Here is a 23,063-nt window from a genome sequence, read left to right as displayed (position 1 = left end):
TCGTCTCAATGAAAAGTGCCAAACTCTTTACAACAAATTCTATGCCAATGAAAATCTCACAAAAAGGCATTGCCAGGCTTCAGCTACTGGCCCACACTTTAAAAAATAATCCACAAAGCCCGATCTCCACAAAAGACTGTCTCCTGGCACATCTTCCTGTCATAGGCTTCTCTGGTGTCGATTTGGCCAGGAAGGACGCTAAAGGGTCCTGCCATCCATGCTTCTCTTGTTGATGTCAGATGTCTGCTGGAAAAGGGTGCCTGCTCCAGGGGGCATCCGCAGCTGGGAGAAGGCTGGTCGGTGCCATCCCAGAACGCAGCCCAGCAGGTGCATCCAGCCCTGGCACCCGGGCACTCTTGGAGGCCAACACAAAGTTCTCAACTTGGCACCCTCCGGCCTGCGGCTGATCCCTGCAGAGTAAGCCTCAGGCTGACGGAGATAAAGTTTCCCTGGGCCCAAGTTCCAAACTCGGCCGTTTTGTTTCTGTTAAAATGCAATTGTTTTTCTCTGGAGTGTGCAGTGACTGCTCCGCGTCAGGAAGATGTATGAAAACCTCCACTTCAATTCGGCATCCCTTTTCTCCCAGACAAACACGGTCGGATTTTAATAAATCAAAGAGCCACACTGTTTAATAAAAATTTATTGACTTACAAGTGATTATTTATCAAAAGACCATTAATAGCAGGTAGTGAAATGATGTGTTACTGGGTGGTGCTGGGAGACTAATAGGAAATCAATGCAGCCGGCCGGCCGGAATGCATATGAGAAGCCCACCCCCCGGCCGCCAGCGCAATCACCCCCACAACACACGCCAGGCGCCACCCCTGGCGCAATGAAAAGTTCCCCCTTTTTATTTATCGTTTACAAATGAAATGATCAATACTTTTAATCTAGAGCAAAATTTATTAACTTTCCCATCGGAGAGAGACATATTGACTTGGGGGGAGAGCGGGGTGTGCGTGCTGCAGAAGACGGATGGCTGCACGGCCATCTCCTAACCTGTCCTAAACTGTCCGCAAGGCAGTGCACTTGCAGCTGCCCTTCCAGCCTATGGCCTGAGCCACCCAGCACAAGCACGCCTGGAGAAGCCGAGTCTGGCCACCCGGGATGCATGGTGGGCGGGTGGGACCTATGACATGGGAGGATCTCTGACACACCCAGGGACAGCAGCAAGCACTAGCCCAGTCAAGTTCCTGGCCAATTCCAGGAAGCAAATGGCAGGATTCATAGACCCCGATTTCTACAGGACAACAGGGTTAGTGCCCACCGTTTGCTCTGCCATTAAGGTCACATGATGTCACCCAAGAATGCCTGTCACTGGTCTGGGATGGGCATTTGGCAATCCGGTGCACTCCTCCACACCCCTCATGCATTAAGTCTCTTCTATCTGAAAGGCAGCACCAGGGACTTGGTTCTGACCGAGTGAAGCATCAAGTCCCAAAGCTGGTTCTACTGCCAAGGGAATCCCACTAGCTTTATTAGAATGTTCCCTTTTGGCTGGGTGCGGTGGCTTACACCTGTAATTCCAGAACTTTGGGAGGCCGAGGCTGGTGGATCACCTGAGGTCAGGAGTTCGAGACCAGCCTGGCCAACATGGCAAAACCCCGTCTCTACTAAAAATTAGCCAAGTGTGGTGGTGCATGCCTGTAATCCCAGCTACTCGGGAGGCGAGGCAGGAGAAGTGCTTGAACCTGGGAGGCAGAAATTGCAATGAGCCAAGACTGTGCCACTGCATTCCAGCCTGGGCAACAGGAGTGAAACTCCGTGTTTAAAAAAAAAAAAAAAAGTTCCCTTTCTAACTGGTGGGACAAAAGTCTCACGTCTGAGTGAAAAAGCCTGTCCGAGATCTACAACAATGACACCACCCAGCCTGAGAGCAGCCTGGCCCCAGCCCACAGCTGGGCTTAAAAATAGAAAATGCAGAAGTGGGCAGGGTCTTCGAGGTCACCTAGCCAAGTCCCTAGTTATGACTCATGAAACAGATGCAGAGAAGTGAAGGTGCAGCAGGCGTGGAGGTGGGCTAGCAGCTGGCCAGCGCTTGTTCCACTCATTACATCACTGGGTGTCATTCCCAGCTTGGCCCCACCCCCGCTGGGGCCACAAGAGGGGGCGCATTATTTTGTACTTTGCATGTTTCTAAGTGCCATGAGGTTTTGCCACACAAGACCAACTGTTATCACAAACCAGATACTCTGGCTATGGGTCACTTGGGGCCTGCAGGACCCCCAATTTAAAAGGATGGAGCAGCTGGCTGGATGATGGTAGAAGGCATACATATACCTAGAAAGGGGAGGTTCCGTTTCTGCAGGTGTGAGTCAGTCCTCTCCTCATTGCCTGGCCGGAACAGCACCTCCCTCCACAGTACTGATGCCACGTGACTCCACACCAGGTGCAGCCACACCTGCCGGCACGGGCCACAGACAACTGTGCTGAATGTGAGATGAACAAAAGCAAAACCTGTGTGTATATATAAATAAATAAATCACGAAAGTAACAAATCACAGAGTTTCAGACGAACTTTTAAAAAGAGAACCTGATCTTTAAGACCAATTACAGATCCCTCCAGTTAGTTTACAAACACTGTAAACATCACCTATAAAAGCTGAAAATCACTTTTTATTCTTAAGAATTTTGTAAAACAGTTCCTAAGAGACTGTTATTAGTCATAACACTGTATTTTTTTTTTTTTTCAGTCTTCATTTGAGAGCAAAAACACTTCCCTCAGGCTGGCAACAGGGCAGGTGAGGAAACGGGAGGCTCTCTGGGGAGGTCACAGGAAGGCGCAGAGAAAGGGAGACAGCAGGGCCAACCCAGCAGATCCTCACATGACAAAGCAGATCCGTCTGCAGCCCCAGGAGCACAGCTTCACTCCCACCCGCTCCCTGAACTGTAGCCCAGAGGGTGACCTTGGGGACGTGACACTCAGCACCACTGGCTCAAAACCCTGAGAGGCATCATGACTGTGCCACGAGGGAGCGTGGGTCCCAAGTGAGGGCTGGTGGGGCATGAATGGTGGGCTCAGGAGCATGAAACTGGTGAAACCCCAGAATCCACAGGGGCTGCTTGGCTTTGGCTCTGCCTCCACCGTGACCATATAGCTGGCAGACTCCCTGCCGGGTCAGCTCTGGCTGTGCAGAAGCCCCCATGCAGCACACGCCCCCATCAACCCCCTCTGCAGCCCTCCCGGAGCCCCTGCTCCTCCCCCGCCCTGAAGCTTACATGTTGCTTTCCCCAGGCCCCATATCAGCATTTCTCACATGCCCCCAATCTCTGGAGAGATCCAAGAGATTGTGGAAATTCGAATTGTGCTGGAAATTCGAAATGAACCAAAGATCTGCAAGCATGTGGGACGCGCTGTTCACCTTCTGAGCTGCAGGGTTCTTTGCTCCAGCACTCAGGTGGCTTCTCTGCAGCCCCAGGGCTGTGCGCCCAGAAGAGAATGGGAACTTCCGCCAGAAGTCTGCGACTCAGGACCACAGCCAGGGGAGAAAGTAAAGGGAGAGTCCCCCAGTTCATTCACCAGCCAGTTTTATTTACTCACAAAAACAAATCCACAGCCCGGTGCAGCAGCTCTGAGCTCAGACTGCCCCACCCCGTTTTGTGGGCCTGTATTTGAAACACTGAACGTGACATGTCCTTCACTCACCGCAGCACTTTAATCCCCACAACAGCCCTGTGAGGTAGGATCACCACCCTTCCCCGACTCATGTTACAGATGGGGAAACCGAGGCACACATTCAACAGAGCGAGTATCACATGGGGAGTTCAGGGTCAGCCTGCAGTATGAACACGTGACTCTTGGTTCTCACCTTGGGCCAGTCAGCAGCAGTCAGCAGCCCACTTGGCCTCTTCCCCTCCCTTTGGTGGCCCCATCAGCAGCAGCATAAGAATCTAACCCTTCATTTTGCTGAAAGCCCCTGCAGGCGACAGTTTCCTTCCTATCACATCTGTAGAGCTCCAAGACTGGGGCGATGCTGAGGCCGAAGCCAGCCACAGTGCCTCAGCTGTGCCTCTCCTTAAGAGTGGGTGGCCACCCCCAGCATGTCCCTGGCACATGGGCATACATAACAGACGCCTGTCCCGCCGTCCCTAGCACAAGAACGTGGCCACACCTCCCCAGCCACTCGGCCCGCACAGTGTGCACAGGTAGGGAGCTGACTTTAATGGCATTCCTCCAACAACTTATTGTAAAAGAAACAAGGCATCTCGTCCTGGGTCACGACACCCAGCAGCATCCATTCAGACTGCCAAGGGCAGGCTGTGCCGGGTGCACGGGGATCCCCCTGTGGCTGGGCGAAAGCCAGAGTCCTGGGACCCAGAGCAGCCCGGGGAGCCCCGGAGTCTGGAAAGGACGCAGCAGTGGGGGCGGCAGCGGCGCTCCAGCTCCTAGCCCGTCGGCACCTGGCACGCGGTGGCCCCAGCCAGCTCGATGTGGGCTCAGGAGCGGCTCCTGTCCTCGTGGTTCCCCACGATCATCTTGCTGTACAGCTTCTGCTGTTCCTCCTTGAATGTGTCCTTCACCTTCTCCCTCTTCAGGCCCCCATCCCTGGTGAGACAAAGGCTGGATGTAGTAACAGCCAGGAGGGCTCCCAGCCACCCTCACACCATGGGAGATGCACCGTGCTGCCCAAATACCAAGAAAAACCTGCCAGAAACAGGGTGCCTGTGACACTGTCATCAGGACAACCTCAGGGAATTTGGGTCACTGGGCTCCCAAAAACCCACCCTTTCGATCTCAAAAGCTCCATTCTTGCCCTGGGGTGAGAATTTACTACTCATATTCAAGGTGCTTTGTAACTGCTTAAACCTACCAAGGAGTTTACAATTCTTTCTACTCTAACATTCATCTTTACCTCACAAAGGAAAAGGAGGAATTCTGGCATTACGGAAGGTAGACATGCTTTGAGAAATATCGACTCATAACCTATCTGTAAAATAGATGTCTAAAATCTCATCTGTTTAATTCAGACCCAGGGATCCGAATTCATGCAAAGAGCTAACACAAGTGGTAATACGTATTCTGATTTCTTCCATGCTGAAGAGTGCTGTCAGGAATGGAAGTTCACCTCTGGGGCTGCCTCTCAGAGTCCCAGTCTCACAGCCCCAAGTGCCTCCCTGCAGCAGCCCCTAACCAACCCACCAGACTTGAGGTTGTTTCGCTCCAGTCCCATTCCCTCGTGCCTGCTGCCCCACTCCGCCTACACTCTAGAATTATCACCACCTTCAACAACTTATAAAAACCCAAGCCCGCTTTCAGTCTCCCCGCTACACCCTTTTAAATCCATAGCAAAGGCATGGTTTTTATTTATTTTTTATTTTTGAGATGGAGTTTCGCTCTTGTTGCCCAGGCTGGAGTGCAATGGCACAATCTTGGCTCACCGCAACCTCCACCCACCGGGTTCAGGCGATTCTCCTGCCTCAGCCTCCCGAGTAGCTGGGACTACAGGCGCATGCCACCGCAGCCAACTAATTTTTGTATTTTTAGTAGAGATGGGGTTTCACCATGTTGACCAGAATGGTCTCGTTCTCTTGACCTCGTGATCAACCCACCTTGGCCTCCCAAAGTGCTGGGATTACAGGCATGAGCCACCGCGCCCGGCCACGCATGGTTTTTAAAAGCAGCCACCTGTCCTTGTTAAATTTCAGAGATGGGAACATGGGGCAGAAGTTAAACCTTCAAGCTCTAAAAGTCTGTTGGATGTGGGTTCCAAACCTAGCTCCAGTGCTTATGTTATGACTTTGGAGAAAAGTGATTTTTAACCTGAGTCTCAGTTTCTCATCTGTAAAATGGGAACAACAATTTTTACAGGACTGCGGCTACTGTGAGGGTGAAAGAGACGATCACACAGAGCCCAGCAGCTCGGTGACTGGCACACAGCAAGTGCACAATCCATGCTAGCATGTTTTAAAAGGCAATCATCTGAGAGTCAATCTATTACCTGAGACTCTACAGTTGGGTTTAAAATATGAATTTCTACCCTTTCTTTTCTCATAGATAATGCCCATCTATGTCAAATGCTGACCCTTGGCTTTTAAACCTAAATGCTCCAGAGTGGAAAAGTTTCTCTGAACCAGCATTCACCCATCGGTCTCCTGCTATTTGGGATAAAACTATAGCATGCAGCTCAAGGGCCACAACCAACTGATACCTGTTGTAAATAAAGTTTTATTGGAACATAGCCATGCTCATTGGTTTATGAACTGTCTCTGTTTTCACACTACAATGGCAGAGATCAGTTGCTGCAAGAGACACCATATGGCCTCCAAACCCTAAAGTATTTACTGACTACAGAAAAAGTATGTCAATCCTGCTTTGTTAGGTAACAAGCTGAATACAACAAACACAGCCTTTGCCTTTCTAAGGATGGTTCAATTTTACCAGATACACTGGGATCAGGGAAAGTCCTCCTTCCTTCTTGAGGTTTTCAGATCAGTACCAGGTCATGCTCGCCCAGAAATGGGCACTGTCCAGGTGTCCTGGAAGACTGGTTCCAACCCCAGAAAGGTACACAGAATCAACTGCTTCAGTCCAGACATCCCTGATCCAGATTCCCCAAGGTGAAGGAGGTACAGGGCACTTCTGGGTTGGAACTCAGGGAGAGGAGTCAATCCGCTCTCTCTAGAGCTGACAAGCTTAATACTCCACACCAAGGAGAATGCTATGACACAGTATCTGCTGCAGAAACTCAGCTGATAAGGCCTGGCTCTAAACTTACCACAGCAGGTCCACAAGTCCTCCCTGCCTGGCAATGGCGGATTTCACCCTATTCGCAAACTGGACGGCATCTTCATCTGCCTGTAAGAAAGAATGAATAAGACCGCTCAGCCCCGGCTCGAGATTACACAGAGCAACCGCAGACCTGCCTGGGGTGGACACTCACCTCTCTGGTCATGGGAGGCAGGTACCACACGCTGCAGACAATGGCCCAGCTGGTCATCATTCGCAGCAGGTACGTCACCATCCCGTATTTGCTGCTGTTCCAGAAGGCATCGCCAAATTGAGGGTCATACTAAAAACAATGGAAACCTGGAGGTAAGACGTGAGTAGTTCTCACAATGTGTGCATGTCACAGTGACTGCTGTGTGACTCCACTGGGCAGTGCTGGCACTGGGGCGCTGCTCCCAGACGCTGCGTTGAGTACTGCTGAAGCCCCTCTCCATGTGGGCAGTCTGACCGCGAGCAGCACTGATCTCTGAGTGGCCTGGCCTCTCTCTGCTGCAGATCAGGAAGGAAGGCTCCCCTGACAGCCTGCCTCAAGCAATATCCTCCCTCTTTGATTCATTTCAGGTCTTAATCATAGGTATGTAAAGTTTTCAAACATCTCCAGAACCAGAGAGAACAGGATCATGCACTCCCATACACCCATTCACTGATTCAACCACCACCACCGTCTCCCGCTTGCTCCATTTCTCCCTCCCAGCACCCTGTCATTCATCTAGTGTACCTCCCCCAAATAAAGGTATTTTCTTACACAAACACCAACTTTTAAATATGATTTCTGGTGCTCAGACCAGGGAGGAAACTATTAGAAAGCTTATGATATGCTTCTGCATTTACATTTCCAACCAAGTCAATCATCTGTTCAGGAGGCGGCTCTGGGCTGACGCCGACACGTGCTTACACTCACACACTGACACATCCCGACATGTGCTCATGCTGAAATGTGCTCACGCTGACATGTGCTCACACTGACAGCCCCAGGAGGTCTCAACCACACAAGCCCAATTCTACCAAGAAGCAGGTATCAGACCCTTTCACTGCCAGTGGCTCTAATAGAGGCAAAAGCAGCAATTCAATGGTGTTTTGCAGAAAACGTGGCTGCAGCTATGACCCACATTCTCACTGGAAGGGCAGGTGAGCAGCATGGGGAAGCTCCAGAAGAAGCTGTACAAGGAGCAACAGGAGGACCTGGGTGCTTGAGGAGAATGCCTGGACAAAGCACCTGGTGCTGCCGGCGAATGTCTGAAGGGCTCCTGTAGGCAAGGCAAGAGGCTGACCTTGTGCAATCATAAAGCAAACACCCAGGACCAGAGTGGAAAAATAAAGGAACCAGAATTTCAAGTGTTATCCCACACGGCCGCACTGCCAACAACATCAAAAATGCCCTTTCCCTGGGAAAGCCTGAGGAGGAGCCCGGGGCACGGTCCTGCATGTGGGCACGGGCTGCGGTGGAGTTGAACTCTATGATCTTTTAGGCCTTTCCAACCTAAGTTTTATGATGCACAGTATAAAAATTGGATAATTTTGCCAAGACTGTGGCCCTAACTGCAAAAATGAAGATAATTTTAGGCTTAACTATAGAAATTATAAGTAATATATATATAAGAAGTTTAGGCCAGGTGTGGTGGCTCACACCTGTAATCCCAACACTTTGGGAGGCCGAGGCGTGTGGATCACGAGGTCAGGAGTTCAAGGCCAGCCTGGCCAAGATGGCGAAACCTCGTCTCTACTAAAAATTTTTAAAAAAAGAAAAAAGAAGTTAAGATTTAACTACAGAAGGCGTAATGAGTTCATATTATATAATACCAACAGAAAGAAAGGAAAATAATAAGTTTTTAAAACTAAGCTAACGTGTATGATCATAAAGTAAGTGTTGTTATATTTTATTTTATTTTTTGTTGAGAGACAGTCTCACTCTGTCACCCAAGCTAGAGTGCAGTGGCACAATCTCGGCTCACTGCAACCTCCGCCTCCTGTGTTCAAGTGATTATCCTGCCTCTGCCTCCCAAGTCGCTGGGATTACAGGCACCCACCACCACACCCAGCTAATTTTTGTATTTTTAGTGGAGAGGCGGTTTCACCACGTTGGCCAGGCTGGTCTCGAACTCCCAGCCTCAAGTGATTCACCCACTTCAGCCTCCCAAAGTACTGGGATTATAGGAATCAGCCACCGCACCTGGTCGTATCATTGTATTTAATGAAGCTGGATATGGACGGAAATTCTGATGTCACAAGAGTGTGAGAACACTTTGTTTCAGGCTGATTCTCTATTCCACACTGGGCAGTGTATGTCGACAGAAAACAAGGCAGAAGCTGAACACAGCAATGTACTCCTCACACCAGGTCATGGCTGAATTCCGGTGGGAATATCAGAAGAGCCTTGAAATCGCCACGGTTATCCACGTTTGCTTACCAATAAAGGGTTCGCAAAAACCAGAAAAGTTATCTGTGGAGCAGATGTTCTTAGCTATACGTGGGCTCTACTCTGTGGACTGAATGGAGAAGTGCATAAAATTCATCAGCATTTTACTCTGGAAAGGAGTGGAAACTCTCCTTAGGATTTGTGTTCCGACAGCAGCTAAGAGCTACTGCTTCAGAACAGTGGCCACCACAGTGTGCCAACTGATGATGCCAATGCCACCCAGAACATGTTAGAATGGACACTCAGAAGGCCAGGTGGGGTGGCTCATGCCTGTAATCCCAGCATTTTGAGAAGCCAAGGCCAAGGCGGATCACTTGAGCCCAGGAGTTCAAGAACAGCCTGGGCAACAACATGGTGAAACTCCGTCTCCACAAAAATTAAAAAATTAGCTGGGCATGGTGATGTACAAGTGGGAGGCTGAGGCAAGAGAATCACCTGAAAATGGGAGGTGGAGGTTGCGGTAAGCCATGACCGTGCCACTGCACTGCAGCCTGGGTGACAGAGGGAGAGACCCTGCCTCAAAAGAAAAAGAATGGAAATTCAGAAACCCAGGGCATGGGGCCCAGCAATCTACATTTTAACAATCCCTCCAGGCTATGCTGATGCAGCCACAGTTCAAAAGTCACTGTTCTGGAGGGAGCAGTAAGGGCTTCTAGCCAACAGCTTCATGTTCACAGTGCAAAGCACCTGTCTTCGTTTTACCAGAACCCAGGACGCAGATGCCACTCCCCACTCCCACGCCCAAGGCAGACTCTGCTACCAGATTATGTTCCTCTTTCTTGCTGTTCCCAGACACAGCATCCTCAATCAGAGTCCCCTGCAGGCAATGTTCATCTGCCATCCCTGGCCTGGTCCTCTGCCTAAATGATGAACAGTGAGTGGCTGGGGAGCATCTGCCTTACCAGGAGGAACACCTCTCCAGTGGCACTGACAAGGTGAAAAGAAAGTCACAACCAACTCTACAGAATGCTCTGCATACAACCCACAGAACCCTGCAAAAGAAATTCTAAACGTGAGCCTGACTCACATCTGCTCACTGTTTTACCGGGCTCTCAGACTGCAGCCTAAATACTTAAACCACATTAAGAATGGCCTGGGTTAGGTGGGACCAGTGGCTCATGCCTGTAATCCCAGCACTTTGGGAGGCCAAGGCGGGCAGATCACCTGAGGTGGGGAGTTCAAGACCGGCCTGACCAACGTGGAGAAACCCTGTCTCTATTAAAAATACAAAAAAAAATAGCCGGGTGTGGTGGTGCATGCCTGTAATCCCAGCTACTCGGGAGGCTGGGGCAGCAGAATTGCTTGAACCCGTGAGGTGGAGGTTGTGGGTTGTGGTAAGCCGAGATCGTGCCATTGCACTCACTCCAGCCTGGGCAACAAGAGTGAAACTCCGTCTCAACAAACAAAACAAAGCAAAAAGAACAGCCTGTGTTTTGTAGGTGTCGTGATGTGAGGCCTGGTGGATGTGAAGCGGGTGAGAAGCGGAGGAACAAAGTGCAGATGACTGGCTAATCACATGCTATAGCTCCGGGTGTCTGAAGGGTTAGAGGAACAGTTCCTAAAGGGTCGAGGTAGATTACATAAACTCCCAGAGTCCGTCTCATTGTTAGGAACTGCCATTGGTCTAGAAGATGACACCACAACTAAAAGCAGTGGAGCTGCTTCTCCCACTGGGCTGGACGTAAGGACCCACCATCCTCTCGGCTTCCCCAAAATGCAAAAATCCGGCTTGAAACCACACTCCTGTGCTCTGCAATCAGCCACTTTACCAGGTGGAGGGGCCTACATTCCAGCTAGGTGTATGAAGCAAGGTAAGAAGTGAAGGGCTTGCCATTTCTTGAATGGCGGCGGCAGCAGCATGCAGGCGGGAATCTGGCTCTCCCCCATGCCACACTTCCCAGGCCCTTCTAAGGGGGTGCTGAGCGCTCAGCGTCCTCCTCCAGCAGCACTTGGCCCACATCAGCCCAGCCCCACGCCACTCTGCTGAGGGCACTGACCATGGCTCCTCCCTCCACCTCCTCCTACTGCACCCCACTCACGGCAGCTGCAATAATGACCGTGGGCACTCTTGGAGGTCTTGTACCTTGATAGCCACAGGGTAAACTGTGGCTCCAATTTCAAAACTTCCCTTTTTGAACATCATCACCGATGTATTATTGATGCAGGTTCCTAAAATGCAAGAGACAATAAAATGCTATTTCTGTTGGCCCTTTACCCCAGATACTAGGCGTTTCTTAAAGACTAAGTATAATAGTCAAAATTCTTCTAATGGTTCCTCAAATAAGACACATCTGTCATCTACCTAACTTAAATACTTAACAGAGACAAGCAAGATGGTGCCTCCAATTCTCTTTCTACAGGGCCACTTTCCCTGATTCACACACACAGCCTGGATAAAGCAGAGACACACAGTGGGGTCAGGAGGACTCTGCCAGCTCCATGAGGAGCTGAAACATTAGAGAAGAAATTCCTACATTTGGGAAATTCACACTGTGGCACTCTTAGTTCAAATTCTGAACTTGCCTGAGTTTTTAGTCCTACAGCCAATCTAAAGGGATCCTAGCGTGACTCAGTGAAAACAGATAATCCAGCAAGGGCTGAGGGTTCCCAGGAAACATGAGAGTCACATTCCTGCACTCCCCACAGAAGCGCTTCATGGCAATCAACCCCTTCTTACCTTCTGGGAAGATGAGGATAGGCAGCTTGCTTTTATCTTGCACATGTTCAGTCAGTCTTTCAAAGAGAAAAATAAAACGAAGGCTCAAGACAACCTTATACGCATCATTGTCAAAATACATTTATAAATAACCTATTTATTTGTGATACTAGATTTGATTATAAAAGCAAGTTAACAAGCATGACTGTATCCTTTTAAACCTATAATCTAATGCTCATCAAGAAAAAAATGTAGATGGATAGAGAAAATCAGGTTACTATTTAATTCACACAACCGTTCAATTCTGTGTGAACACAAGAGCACTAACGACACCACTCCACCTGGGAACCACCCAAAGGAGATGCCTGCCACAAGGCCTGGGCATGGCCCCCTCAATAAACCTGTGTCACTAGACTGTGTAACAGCTGTTAGGCTGGGCCCAGCCCTGCTGGTTCAATGCTCTGTCCCTGAGATGCAGCATAGGGAGTTGGGGAGGGGGCAGATCATCTGTCCCTGAGGAATATAATCTCAACTGTCTTATTTGTTATTTTTTGAGACAGGGTCTCTGTGTGTTGTCCAGACTGGAAGGCAGTGATGCAGTCATGGCTCACTGCAGTCTCACCCTCCCTGGCTCAAGCGATCCTCCCACGTCAGCCTTCTAAGCAGCTGGGACTACAGGACTGAACCACCACACTCAGCTAATTTTTAAATTTTTTGTAGAGATGGGGTCTCCCTATGTTGCCCAGGCTGGTCTTGAACTCCTGGGCTCTCAAAGCATTGGGATTACAGGAGTGAGCCTCCATGTGTGGCCTGGTCTCAACTGTCTTGATGTCTCTGTCTGCTGCAAATCTCTTTGCATTACTTACACCAGATTCACCTTTTTAAAGTCTGAAAACAGAGGAGTACTTTGTTCCATTGCCTTAGGTTTGTTTTTATTTGTGATGAATGAATTCATTTTGAGCTTTCAAACAGCAGTAAAAGTTCCTATTTTGTTTATTACGATGGGTACAATGAATAAAAAAAGGTTAAAAAACATTATTAACTTGGCAAATAAAACTAGGGTTTCGTGTGTGTATATATATATATATATATATATATACATATAATAAATTTTTTTTTTTTTTTTTTTTAAGACAGAATCTCACTCTGTCACCCAGGATGGAATGCAATGATGTAATCTCGGCTCACTGCAATCTCTACCTCCCAGGTTCAAGAGATTCTCCTGCCTCAGTCTCCCTAGTAGCTGGGATTACAGGCACTCGCCACCACACTTGGCTAATTTTTGTATTTTTAGTAGAGATGGGTTTCACGATGTTGGTCAGGCTAGTCTTAAACTCCTGACCTCTAGTGATCTGCTTGCCTCGGCCTCCCAAAGTGCTGGGATTGATTACAGGCATGAGCCACTGCGCCCGGCCACGTTTAAAATCTCATGTTTTAGGCAGTATAGGTTCATGATGGAAGGCACAAAACTGCACTGTGCAGTATGGATAACTGCCCTGAAGCCTTGTCAGCATTCTTTCTAACTGGCCAAGCAGAACAGCAGCGTTTTGTCCATTACCTCTTAGCCACCAGGTGGCGATCCTTCACTTCCGAGCGCTCAAACCAGACGTGTGGGCAGGCCTTCACCATGGCTCTCTGAATCACACCCATGAGTCCCCCGTGCACTTGACCCACCTAAGCGCAAGACACAGGACTCAGTAGTGAGGCCATCCTCACACAAATCTCCCCACTCTAGGAAGCCCCAGATCTCACAAAATAAGCAGTCTAACCTCTTACCTCTAACGCTTGCAGGTCCAACCTCTTAGCTCTAATGCTTGCTGGTCCTACCTCTCACCTCTAACGCCCGCTGGCTAGAGGTTGCTCACTGCCAAGAAACCACTATCAAGACTCCCCAAATCTTAAACTTCTTTTAATCAATAATACTAGAAATAGGTAATTAAAAACATAACTGAAACCTCTAAGACAAAATACTAAAATACTAGAGTGATTATCTGTGTAAAACTGCCCCTCTCTGGGCAGATTCTCAGATGCCCTGGAAACACTCCTTGCCAGGCCCTCCCTTTCCCGTTGCGGGTCTACCTGAACGCCCTCAGCATCCTCTCCAGCCACACTCACCACTCACTCTGTGCAGGGCATCTCCTTTCACAGCCCCACAGAGCCCCCACAGTGACAGTGTAGGTGGGGCAATGCTTAAAAGTGTTTATGTGAAGGGTCCAGGAGCCTCCTAGCCCTGATCGGTCTAACATAGGAAGTCTTGCCTCAAGAACGCGCCAGAACGAGTTCTTACCATGGCATAATAGCCATCACTGGCCAAGATGATCACATCGATCGGTGAGGTATGATTAGCCACACAGATGCCACCGTTTCTTGGTCTGTTTTCCCTGGTTTAAAAGGTATGCAAAGCAACCAAAATTAGCGTGAACAGTTCAAAGCTCAGAAGCATCCTCCTGTTGGCCACGCATAGGTGGGTGGTGTTTCCCACCAGCGCCAACTCCCTTCGTCTGGGTACAAAGCACGCTCACCTGTCGTGGTATGTGATGATGGCTGTCAGCGCTCGCACACAGATCCGGTAACACATTAAGTGAACATGTTTACTCATGAACTCCTTAAACCTGCAACAACAGGACAAGGATTCTAGGTGTTATTTTACACACAATAAGACAGAAAGAGTTCCTGACTTGAACAGCTCAGCAGTCCTTTATGATGGCAAAGTGCTTTTATAGACATAAGCACATACAGGAAAGCCTGTGATCCAGGAGCACCTTTATGTTCACACATGAGGAAAGAAAGAGGGGACAGGGAGACTCACTTACATGCACCCAAGTCAGTTGGTGGAGAATTCACAGCCTAGAATCTGGCATCGGGGGACCACAGGCAGGCTGAATTCTGTCGTCCTCCCCGTCAACACCCAGGGGCAGGCCCAAGGCCAGAGGCCAACCTCCGCACCAGCCCAGACAGAAGAAAGGTTTCCAAGCCCCAGAACTTCCCAAAGTGAGTAAAATATTCTTCATAAACAGACAAAACTTCCCTACATTTCAGACCATTTTAAAAACAATATCGTCTCACCACTTTATCCACACAGTCAAATGCTCAAAACTAAACAAGCTATAAAATCTGCTAACATCTGAGTCTCAGACTCTAAATGTTTGTGGCTTCTCCCTTTTGTCTTTAAAATGGAAAGCATGTGAGGGCTGAAGGGCAAAAAGAACAGTCACAGATCAAAATAAAAAAAGTAAAGACTTTACTGCTGCCGCCACCGTTATCATTATTATTATTTTGAGACAGATTCTCGCTCTGTCACCCAGGCTGGAGTGCAGTGGTGCAATCTCAGCTCACTGCAACCTCTGACTCCCAGATTCAAGGATTCTCCTGCCTCAGCCTCACAAGTAGCTGAGATTACAGGCACTCACCACCACGCCCGGCTAATTTTTGTATTTTTAGTAGAGATGGGGTTTCACCATGTTGGCCAGGCTGGTCTTGAATGTCTGACTTCAGGTGATCCGCCTGCCTTGGCCTCCCAAAGTGCTGGGATAACAGGCGTGAGCCACCGTGCCTAGCCACCAGTGGGTTATTTAATCCATCTGAGATTCTGCAGATTTGGTTGAATCCAAAGAAGTAGCCTGGCCTTTGATATCTGAGCACCATTCCCAGAATGAACTGCGCTTTAGGCGTGGACTCCCACACTCTACTCACCTCCCATTTGGCAAGTATCCCACCACAGTCGTGCCCACCACCAGAAGGCTAATCCCTGTGAAAGCCAGCGCTATCCTGTAAGAAGAAAAGTTAGAGCACAGTCAGCAAATCTTTGTACCAAGTACAGCACTGAAGGTGTGAAAATCAAAGTGGGCATCACAAAAACCACCCCCAAGACCTGACCACCTGGGACCCGGACCAGAGTTCACCTAGAAATGCGAGCAGGCCTATCAGAACCAGAGATCCTTTTAATTTCCGCTGACAGTGAGCCGTGGGTCTGGCTCTCAGCTGCCAGCATCTCCTGAGGCCTCAGGCAGCTGGAAGGCTGGAAAAACCCTAAGCTGGCCGTTCTGCTGCAGGGCTGCTCCCTGCTGCCCTCCCCTTCCCTTTGGCTAGAAACCCTGGTGGAAGCACAGCTTCCCTCTGAAGCAATAGGAGGTGGAGCCTGAAGGTACCAGCACCTGGCGAGACACACTCAGAACAGCACATGGTACAGAGAAGCTGAGAGACCAATACTGCCTCTGTACCTGAGAGGCAAGCTTCAGGAAACAATGAGCCATGCCCAGGGAGGAGTGGCCAGAAAGCACATGATGCTCCTGTCTGTGTGTCTGCTGTCGTCTAGACAAGCAAGCTGTCTTTAAGAAATCCAACTATTTCTATCTGATTTGCAGAGAATCCAAGGGCCTCTAAAGGAGAATTACCAGTAGTATACCCCTCCAAGGAGTCATGTGGCCTGGCCAGTGACAATCATCCCCTCCTCCTTTCTAAAACAGGAACACATAGCAGAACAGGCAGGTGGCCGTGCACCAGGATGGGGGACAGCAGCAAGTCCCGCTTCCCACAGGCCCTGCCTCACCTGAGCGGCAGCAGGAAGCAGTAGCGAATCAGCACTCCTAACCCCCACAGGACCGTGAGCCGAAGGCTGATGTACTGGAAGTTATAATTGGTTCTGCTCAGTAGGTTCCAGGACTCCAGTTCCTCTGCTGAGAATCTTTTTGTCACCTCATCATCCATAATGGTCTCCATTCCTTTCCGGCAAAAGTAGAAAATGTCAGAGAGCTCAAACTCTGGAGTGTTGTCCAGAGCCTTACTACTGCCACTTCGACGAATCTCTTTGATCTCTTCTTCTAGTGAAGTGGGATCCTTTGCAATGATTCCTGTAAAAGAATGTGTCCCTGTCAGGCAGCAGGCTGGGGGAGAGTACGTGAGACACACTCGGAGCACACATCCTGCACTGACGCAGGGAAGAGCCTGTGTGGCACCAGAAGCACTGGGGCACACAGTTCAAATGGACCTCTCGGGACAAGGACAACGTCTTACCGTTGGTGTAGGGCTTGTAAAGCTGGTGGTTCTTCTCCTTGGCTCCTCGCTCCATTCTCAAGGTAGCCCACTGGGAGGGGAAGGAAGCAAGATACAAGAGTGAGAATGAGACCTGCTTTCCATCAGTGAACACCTTCATCTCTGGTCTGTGAAAGCCTCAGTCCCAGTCACCTGAGACCGTAGCCACGAAGCACACAGTCTAGAAGGAAACTCAAACCACCTCTCCCAGAGCAGCCCCTTCCTTGATAACTGGGACCAGTAGCTAAGTCACCTACAGCAAGACACTAGAACTCAAGAAGCTGGGGTGAGCTCCTCACTGCCTGCATCTCTCTGCCTCCAGGTTGTAAGGAACTCACTTGCTGATAGCACAGACCTCACAATTCCTCCTGCACCGCCCCACAGCAACTACTCAAACCAGCAAAGGCAGGCATCCTGTAACTACCGTCTGCCACCAAATTAAGAAAGCAGTAATTTTGTTTTCTTTTTTTTTTTTTAAAGATGGGGTTTCACCATGATGGCCAGGCTGGTCTTGAGCTCCTGAGCTCAGGTGATCCACCCACCTCAGCCTCCCAAAGTGCTAGGATTACAGGCATGAGCCACCGTGCCCGGCCTAGCAATTTTGTTTTCGAGCAGACAAATAACTTAAGTAATACATATGTTTGGACTGTCCAGTAACAGAAATAACATTTTAATGGGAGAATCCCACAGCTTTACATTGAAAGGCCTGTGAGTGGCTTAACAGTGCTAAAGGAAAAAAAAAAAAACAATACAGATTCAATTCCCAAGTTTACAACTCGCTAGCTGTGTTCTTTAAGCAACCCATTCCAAATCTCTGAATCTTGGTCTCTTTATCTGTGAAACAGGATTGATACTACCTCAAACTCCTAGAAGTGATGGGATCACTTAGGATGAAATGAGATCATGTATGGGACAAAACTGGGGAGGTGCAAAGCCCTGTGTCCTCATTATTACTGAAATAACAGACTCTGGAAGAGAACGAGGAAAAAGACGCTTTTCCTAGAGCCCCTCTTCCTTCACTAAAATCAGTTTCACTGGTATCAGACAGCCAGAGGCTGGGTCTCTTTTACTATCAAATGAGGTGAAAACATGGGTGTACTTATCCGCTTTTGGATATGGTATCACTGGAGAGAAAGCTATGTCATGTCCACAGTGAGTCAGAGAAACAGAACAGACATTTTAAAAGGTGTCTCCTCGACCTCTGGCTCCCACGGTTATGCACAGTGGGCACGAGCCCATCATCCCGTGGCACGGGAAGACGCAAATGGCCCTGGGCACATGGTGCAGGTTCTGCTGGCAAAGCCCAGAGGGTCAGCGAGACTGCACCACGTGGTCCAGTAAAGCCAAATGCTTGACGCAAGTATAATCAGTGGTCTGAACTCATCTGGAAATTTCCTCAAACCCCACTGTCTAGAAAGGAAGATGGCTTACAGAGTCGTCACGCAAAGAAAGTCCGAAGAAAGAAAACTCCCATGATCTATTTTCTCTATTTCAGATATTCAGCCATTGATGTCTTTTGGCTCTATGTACAGATGAGCTTTCATTTAAAAATGTTAGCATAATACCTCAAATTGGAGGAAAGTAAATCTCATCTGGTTTCCTGGAACTAGAGAAGAGGTGAAAAGGGGCAAAAGAGTTCACAACAATCCTGGCATGCAGAAACACAGGTCACTCAACCAGAGTTTGGGGTTCTACATTTTAGCCAGGCTCTGTTTTGGCACTGCAAGAATAATCAGAAGAGAAAAACTTGGGGCCAGACACAGTGGGGCTCATGCCTGTAAATCCTAGCACTTTGGGAGGCCAAGGCAGGACTGTTTGAACACAGGAGTTTGAGACCAGCCTGAACAACATGGCAAAACCGCGTATTGAAAAAATACAAAAAAATTAGCTGGGCATAGTGTGCGGCTGTGGTCCCAGCTACTTCAGAGGCTGAATGGGAGCCAGGGGAAGTTGAGGCTGCAGTGAGCGGAGATTACACCACTGCACTCCAGCTGGTAGACAGGGTGAGACCCAGTCTCAAAAAAAATAAATAAATAAAAAATAAGAGAGAGAAACTTGATTCTGTACTGACAATTTTGATACTTGAATGAAACTGCAATAAGATAGAGTATATATGACATCAGGACTCTTGCGGATGACAATTTCAGTATGAGGATTGTTTCAATGTGCAAAATTCAAGATGGCTGCGGGCTCTGTCATCATGGGAAAGGGATCTGCTAATTGAGATTCTACATCTCCTAGTTCTGTGACAGTTCAGTAATAACTCTTTGGCCTTCTTGAAGTTTTTTAAACTTCAAGAACATGACAAAATGAGTCTGTGTTTGGGAACCGTCCAAAGTCACAAGGACAGGGGAAATGAGGAGAGAGAGGGCTGAACAGCCTGTTAAGAAATGGCTGATCAGGCGGCTGGGTGCAGTGGCTCATGCCGGTAGCCCCAGCACTTTGGGCAGGAGGCTCTCTTAAGCCCAGGAGTTTGAGAAATGGCTGATCAATGAACTGGATTCTTTTCGCCTGAAAGAAACCAAAAGATTCCTCTGACATATTTCAAGATGACTGTTCAGAAGGACTGGAAATGCAATAATGGAGAAGCTGTCTTTTGTGGGAGGAATTTGCATCTGTAGAGGAGACAAAGTGAAGTAAACAACAGATGCACGTGGGCTTTCTCTGAAGCACCTCCCTCCTTGTCTGAATCTAGGAAGAACTGAGAGTCAGACACCTTTAAAGGTCTGAAAGAAACACTTAGCATCTACATTCTTGAAGCATTGTGAGCTTTCATTTACACAAGATCACCAGTGCTGGCCATGCCTCCTCTTCTCTCCCTCTTGCTACCTGTTGCCACCTGATTTACCACAATAGCCTGTATTTTTGGCCATGCTCCGAACTCCCACTGCTTCTGTAACCTCAAATGCTACAAAAGCATCAATGATCTGGCTATTTCTTTGAGATCTCTGTAAAACTCATGTGCACATTAATAAATGTGTATGCCTTTTATTACTCTGCTTTTGTGAGCTGATTTTTCTGTGACTCTGCAGAGGGCAAAGGGGATACTTTCCCTTGGCCCCCACCCTAAGGGACCAAATCAAAGGGCTTCTGGGAAAACACTGCTTCTCTACACTATACTTGCACAGCACACTCCTGACACCAGATGTGTGGAGACTGCTCCCCAATCCCAAACCAAGCAAATCTTCAGCCGGCACCAGCTGGGTGTCCTATAATTCAATTCAATTCTGAGGCTATCGACCTGGAGTTGGTATCAGATCCCACAAGTTAAGATTAATTCCCACATGACTGCCCCTACTTTAGATGCCACCTGAAAAAGTCTCATGTGACCCATACTTCTGACTGACGAGTTATAAATCTGGGTTCCCACAACCACCTCTTCAGGTTCAGTTTGCTGGAGCTCCGGAAGCACCAGATGGAAGAGATGCATAGGGCAAGGTATTGCAAGCCCTTGCCAGCCTCCCAAGAGGATGCTCTCACCCAGCTGCCTCCTGGTTCACGCCATGTCCTCTGTACTCCCTTATTCCCTACTGAATTGCTTCCCTCTTGCCTCCCTCCGATCCACCTGAACACATGCTGCCGTAGTCCAGCCATGTCACTTTCTTGTTCAAAAACCTTCAATGGGCTGAGTGCAGTGGCTCACGCCTATAATCCCAGCACTCTGGGAAGCCAAGGCGGGTGATGCACTTGAGGTCGGGAGTTTAAGACCAGCCTGGCCAACATGGCAGAACGCCATCTCCACCAAAAATACAAAAATTAGCTGGGTGTGGTGGCACATGCCTGTAACTCCAGCTACTCAGGAGGCTGAGGAAGGAGAATCGTTTGAACCCAGGAGGCAGCGGCCGCAGCGAGCCGAGATTGCATCACTACTGCACTCCAGCCTGGGTGACAGAGGGAGATTCTGTCTCAAAAAAAAACCTTCAATGACTTCCCAATGCCTGAAGTTCAGTACTATAGCCCACCTCATGCCCTCCATGTGTCCAGTGTTTTTGCCCTACTGAACTACGTGCCATCTCTAAACAAGACTATCTTTTTGTCTTTATCAACTGTGCTTCTAGAATGCTCTATCCTTTTCCCTTTTACGATCCAGTTCAAATGTCAAATCTAAGAAATGTTACATGCTCAATTCCTGCAATCAGAATCCACCTCTGCCTGTGTATTTCAACTGGTTTCCCATTCTGAATTAGTTATGCATGCATATATTTGTCTTTCCTATTAGCCTACACATACCTCAAGAGGCAGAAGGCAGAAGTTACCCGTATGTGCACTTCAGCACAGTCTGAGAGAGTGCCTTCCACTTAGCAAGCGGTCACTAATTTAATTCATCAACTCCCAATATTTCTCTCCATCAAGGTCTCCTTATGGAAAAGTAGACCAAAATGATAAAACCTGGAACTACTTGCTATTATCTTCCCCCACCAATCATTCCCGTCTCCTTGTTTGTCCTTTAACCTACTCAAGGTTATGTTAAAATCACACTTCTCATCGGGGTAGAATGACCTCTTTCGCTACAACCACGTGACAGAGGTATTCATACTGCCACTCTCTAGACGAAGAAACACTGCAAAGTTCAATGCCTTTTCAGAGCTAGTAATGAAAGCCCTGGGATTCAAGGTAAGGGCTGCCTGACCCAAAACGAATGCCCATGGCACACAATATCATCACCACTACAGTCTCTTCAGCTTCTCCACAACTACCACTGGTTTCTATGACGCGCCACCACCAAGTTCCACCTTGGAGTTTAACCCGGATCACATTACAGCTGTCTCATCTTCTCTAACTTGACCTGATCAACTCCTCACATCTTTATTCTTTGTCCTTTTCATCTAGGCTTTCTTCTCTTCTCTCTTCCAGGTCATTCTCAACTCAGTTGAGAGTCTGCTCCTAGGAATTCGACTCCCAGTGATCCATCGCCACTGTGGAGAGGGTTCATGAGAAGCACAAACATTAAGAAAACAGTCTAAAACTCTCCCAGTCACATGCTGCTCTCTGTACACAAAGATCTTCTGTGACTCAGCATGAACAGGACCTGCACTGAGTTAGGTCTTCCAGGAAAGGGAATAGAAAAGACATTGATCCGCCCATATCCTCTCCATATTCCTTCTCCCTTGGCAGGTACACAAATATTTTCTCCTGGTTCCTGTATATAGGGAGAACTAGTCATGGGAAAGGAGCTGTAAGCCAGGGCTTGCTTAGGTCTGCCAAAAGCACAGGCATATGTACTGCATGTACTATTAGGTATCCAGTTTTAATGATCTTTATGAAGATTATCTAGTAAAATGTAAAAATGGCTGATAAAATGCCAAAAGAAAATGCAGACACACAATTAAAAGTATACACCATTAATACAGCCATAAAATATAAATGTGTATTGCCAAAGACTGAAAGGGAAAAGGCAAAAAAATTAAAAGATGTTTCAAGCTATGGGCCATGGATGAATGTTTAAAACTGTCTAATGCTGGCTAGGCGTGGTGACTCACACCTGTAATCCCAGCACTTTGGGAGGCCAAGGCGGGTGGATCACGAGGTCAAGAGATCGAGACCGTCCTGGCCAACACAGTGAAACCCCGTTTCTATTAAAAAATACAAAAATTAGCTGGGCATGGTGGCGCACACCTGTAGTCCCAACTACTCGGGATGCTAGGCAGGAGAACTGCCTGAACCCAGGAGGCAGAAGTTGCAGTGAGCCGAGATCACGCCACTGCACTCCAGCCTGGCACCTGGCGACAGAGCGAGACTGTGTCAAAACAAACAAAAAAAAACCACTGTCTAATGTCTGTCTGGTTATATTATTGCTATATTACAAGCCACCCTAAAACTCAGTGGCTTAATACACCATTCATTCACCCATTCATTCGTTCATTCATTCATTCTGGGCAGCTGAGGACTGGAATCCTCAGAAGACTCATCCTTTCAGTGTAGGGTGGCTGATGCTGCCCTTCAGGGCCTCACGAAGCTGGGAGCTGGGCTGCCTACACCCAACATGGTGTCTGGGGTCCAGGGACAAGCAGCCTGAGAGAGGGGCCAGATAGAAGCCCCACTGCATTCTAATCTCACACATCACAGCATCATGCCCCCACATCCTCTGTGTCAGGAACAGTCACTGAGAGCCAGGTCCACACTTAGAAGGGACATCAGAATACCCTGGGGAGCTTTTTAAAAAATGCCCATCCAGATCAATTAAAGCAGGTTCTGGGGCTCAAAAGCTTTTTCTTTTTTTTTTTTTTTTTTTT

The 23,063-nt window shown here is 48.4% G+C and overlaps 1 protein-coding gene across 7 annotated transcripts in view; it reads right to left on the bottom strand.

Annotated features, from left to right (window-relative positions):
- Positions 1-3,511: 3,511 nt before the first annotated feature.
- GPAT4 (glycerol-3-phosphate acyltransferase 4) overlaps positions 3,512-23,063 on the bottom strand; it is a 38,472-nt gene continuing 18,920 nt past the window's right edge. For 3 of the 7 annotated variants that reach the window (XM_017514541.2, XM_017514544.2, XM_017514543.1), the window contains 11 exons: positions 16,813-16,882; positions 16,349-16,649; positions 15,493-15,567; positions 14,322-14,411; positions 14,087-14,180; positions 13,358-13,473; positions 11,821-11,876; positions 11,227-11,312; positions 6,882-7,010; positions 6,717-6,796; positions 3,512-4,546 (listed from right to left, as the gene is read on the bottom strand). In XM_017514541.2, the coding sequence (XP_017370030.1) occupies positions 4,438-4,546; positions 6,717-6,796; positions 6,882-7,010; positions 11,227-11,312; positions 11,821-11,876; positions 13,358-13,473; positions 14,087-14,180; positions 14,322-14,411; positions 15,493-15,567; positions 16,349-16,649; positions 16,813-16,882 (1,206 nt within the window). In that variant the 3' untranslated portion in view covers positions 3,512-4,437. The other 4 variants (XM_017514542.2, XM_037733456.1, XM_037733457.1 and 1 more) reach the window with 4 other exon arrangements.

Source organism: Cebus imitator, unplaced genomic scaffold, assembly GCF_001604975.1.
Source record: "Cebus imitator isolate Cc_AM_T3 unplaced genomic scaffold, Cebus_imitator-1.0 Scaffold526, whole genome shotgun sequence".
Classification (NCBI taxonomy): domain Eukaryota; kingdom Metazoa; phylum Chordata; class Mammalia; order Primates; family Cebidae; genus Cebus; species Cebus imitator.
This window is presented reverse-complemented; position numbering and strand designations above follow the sequence as displayed.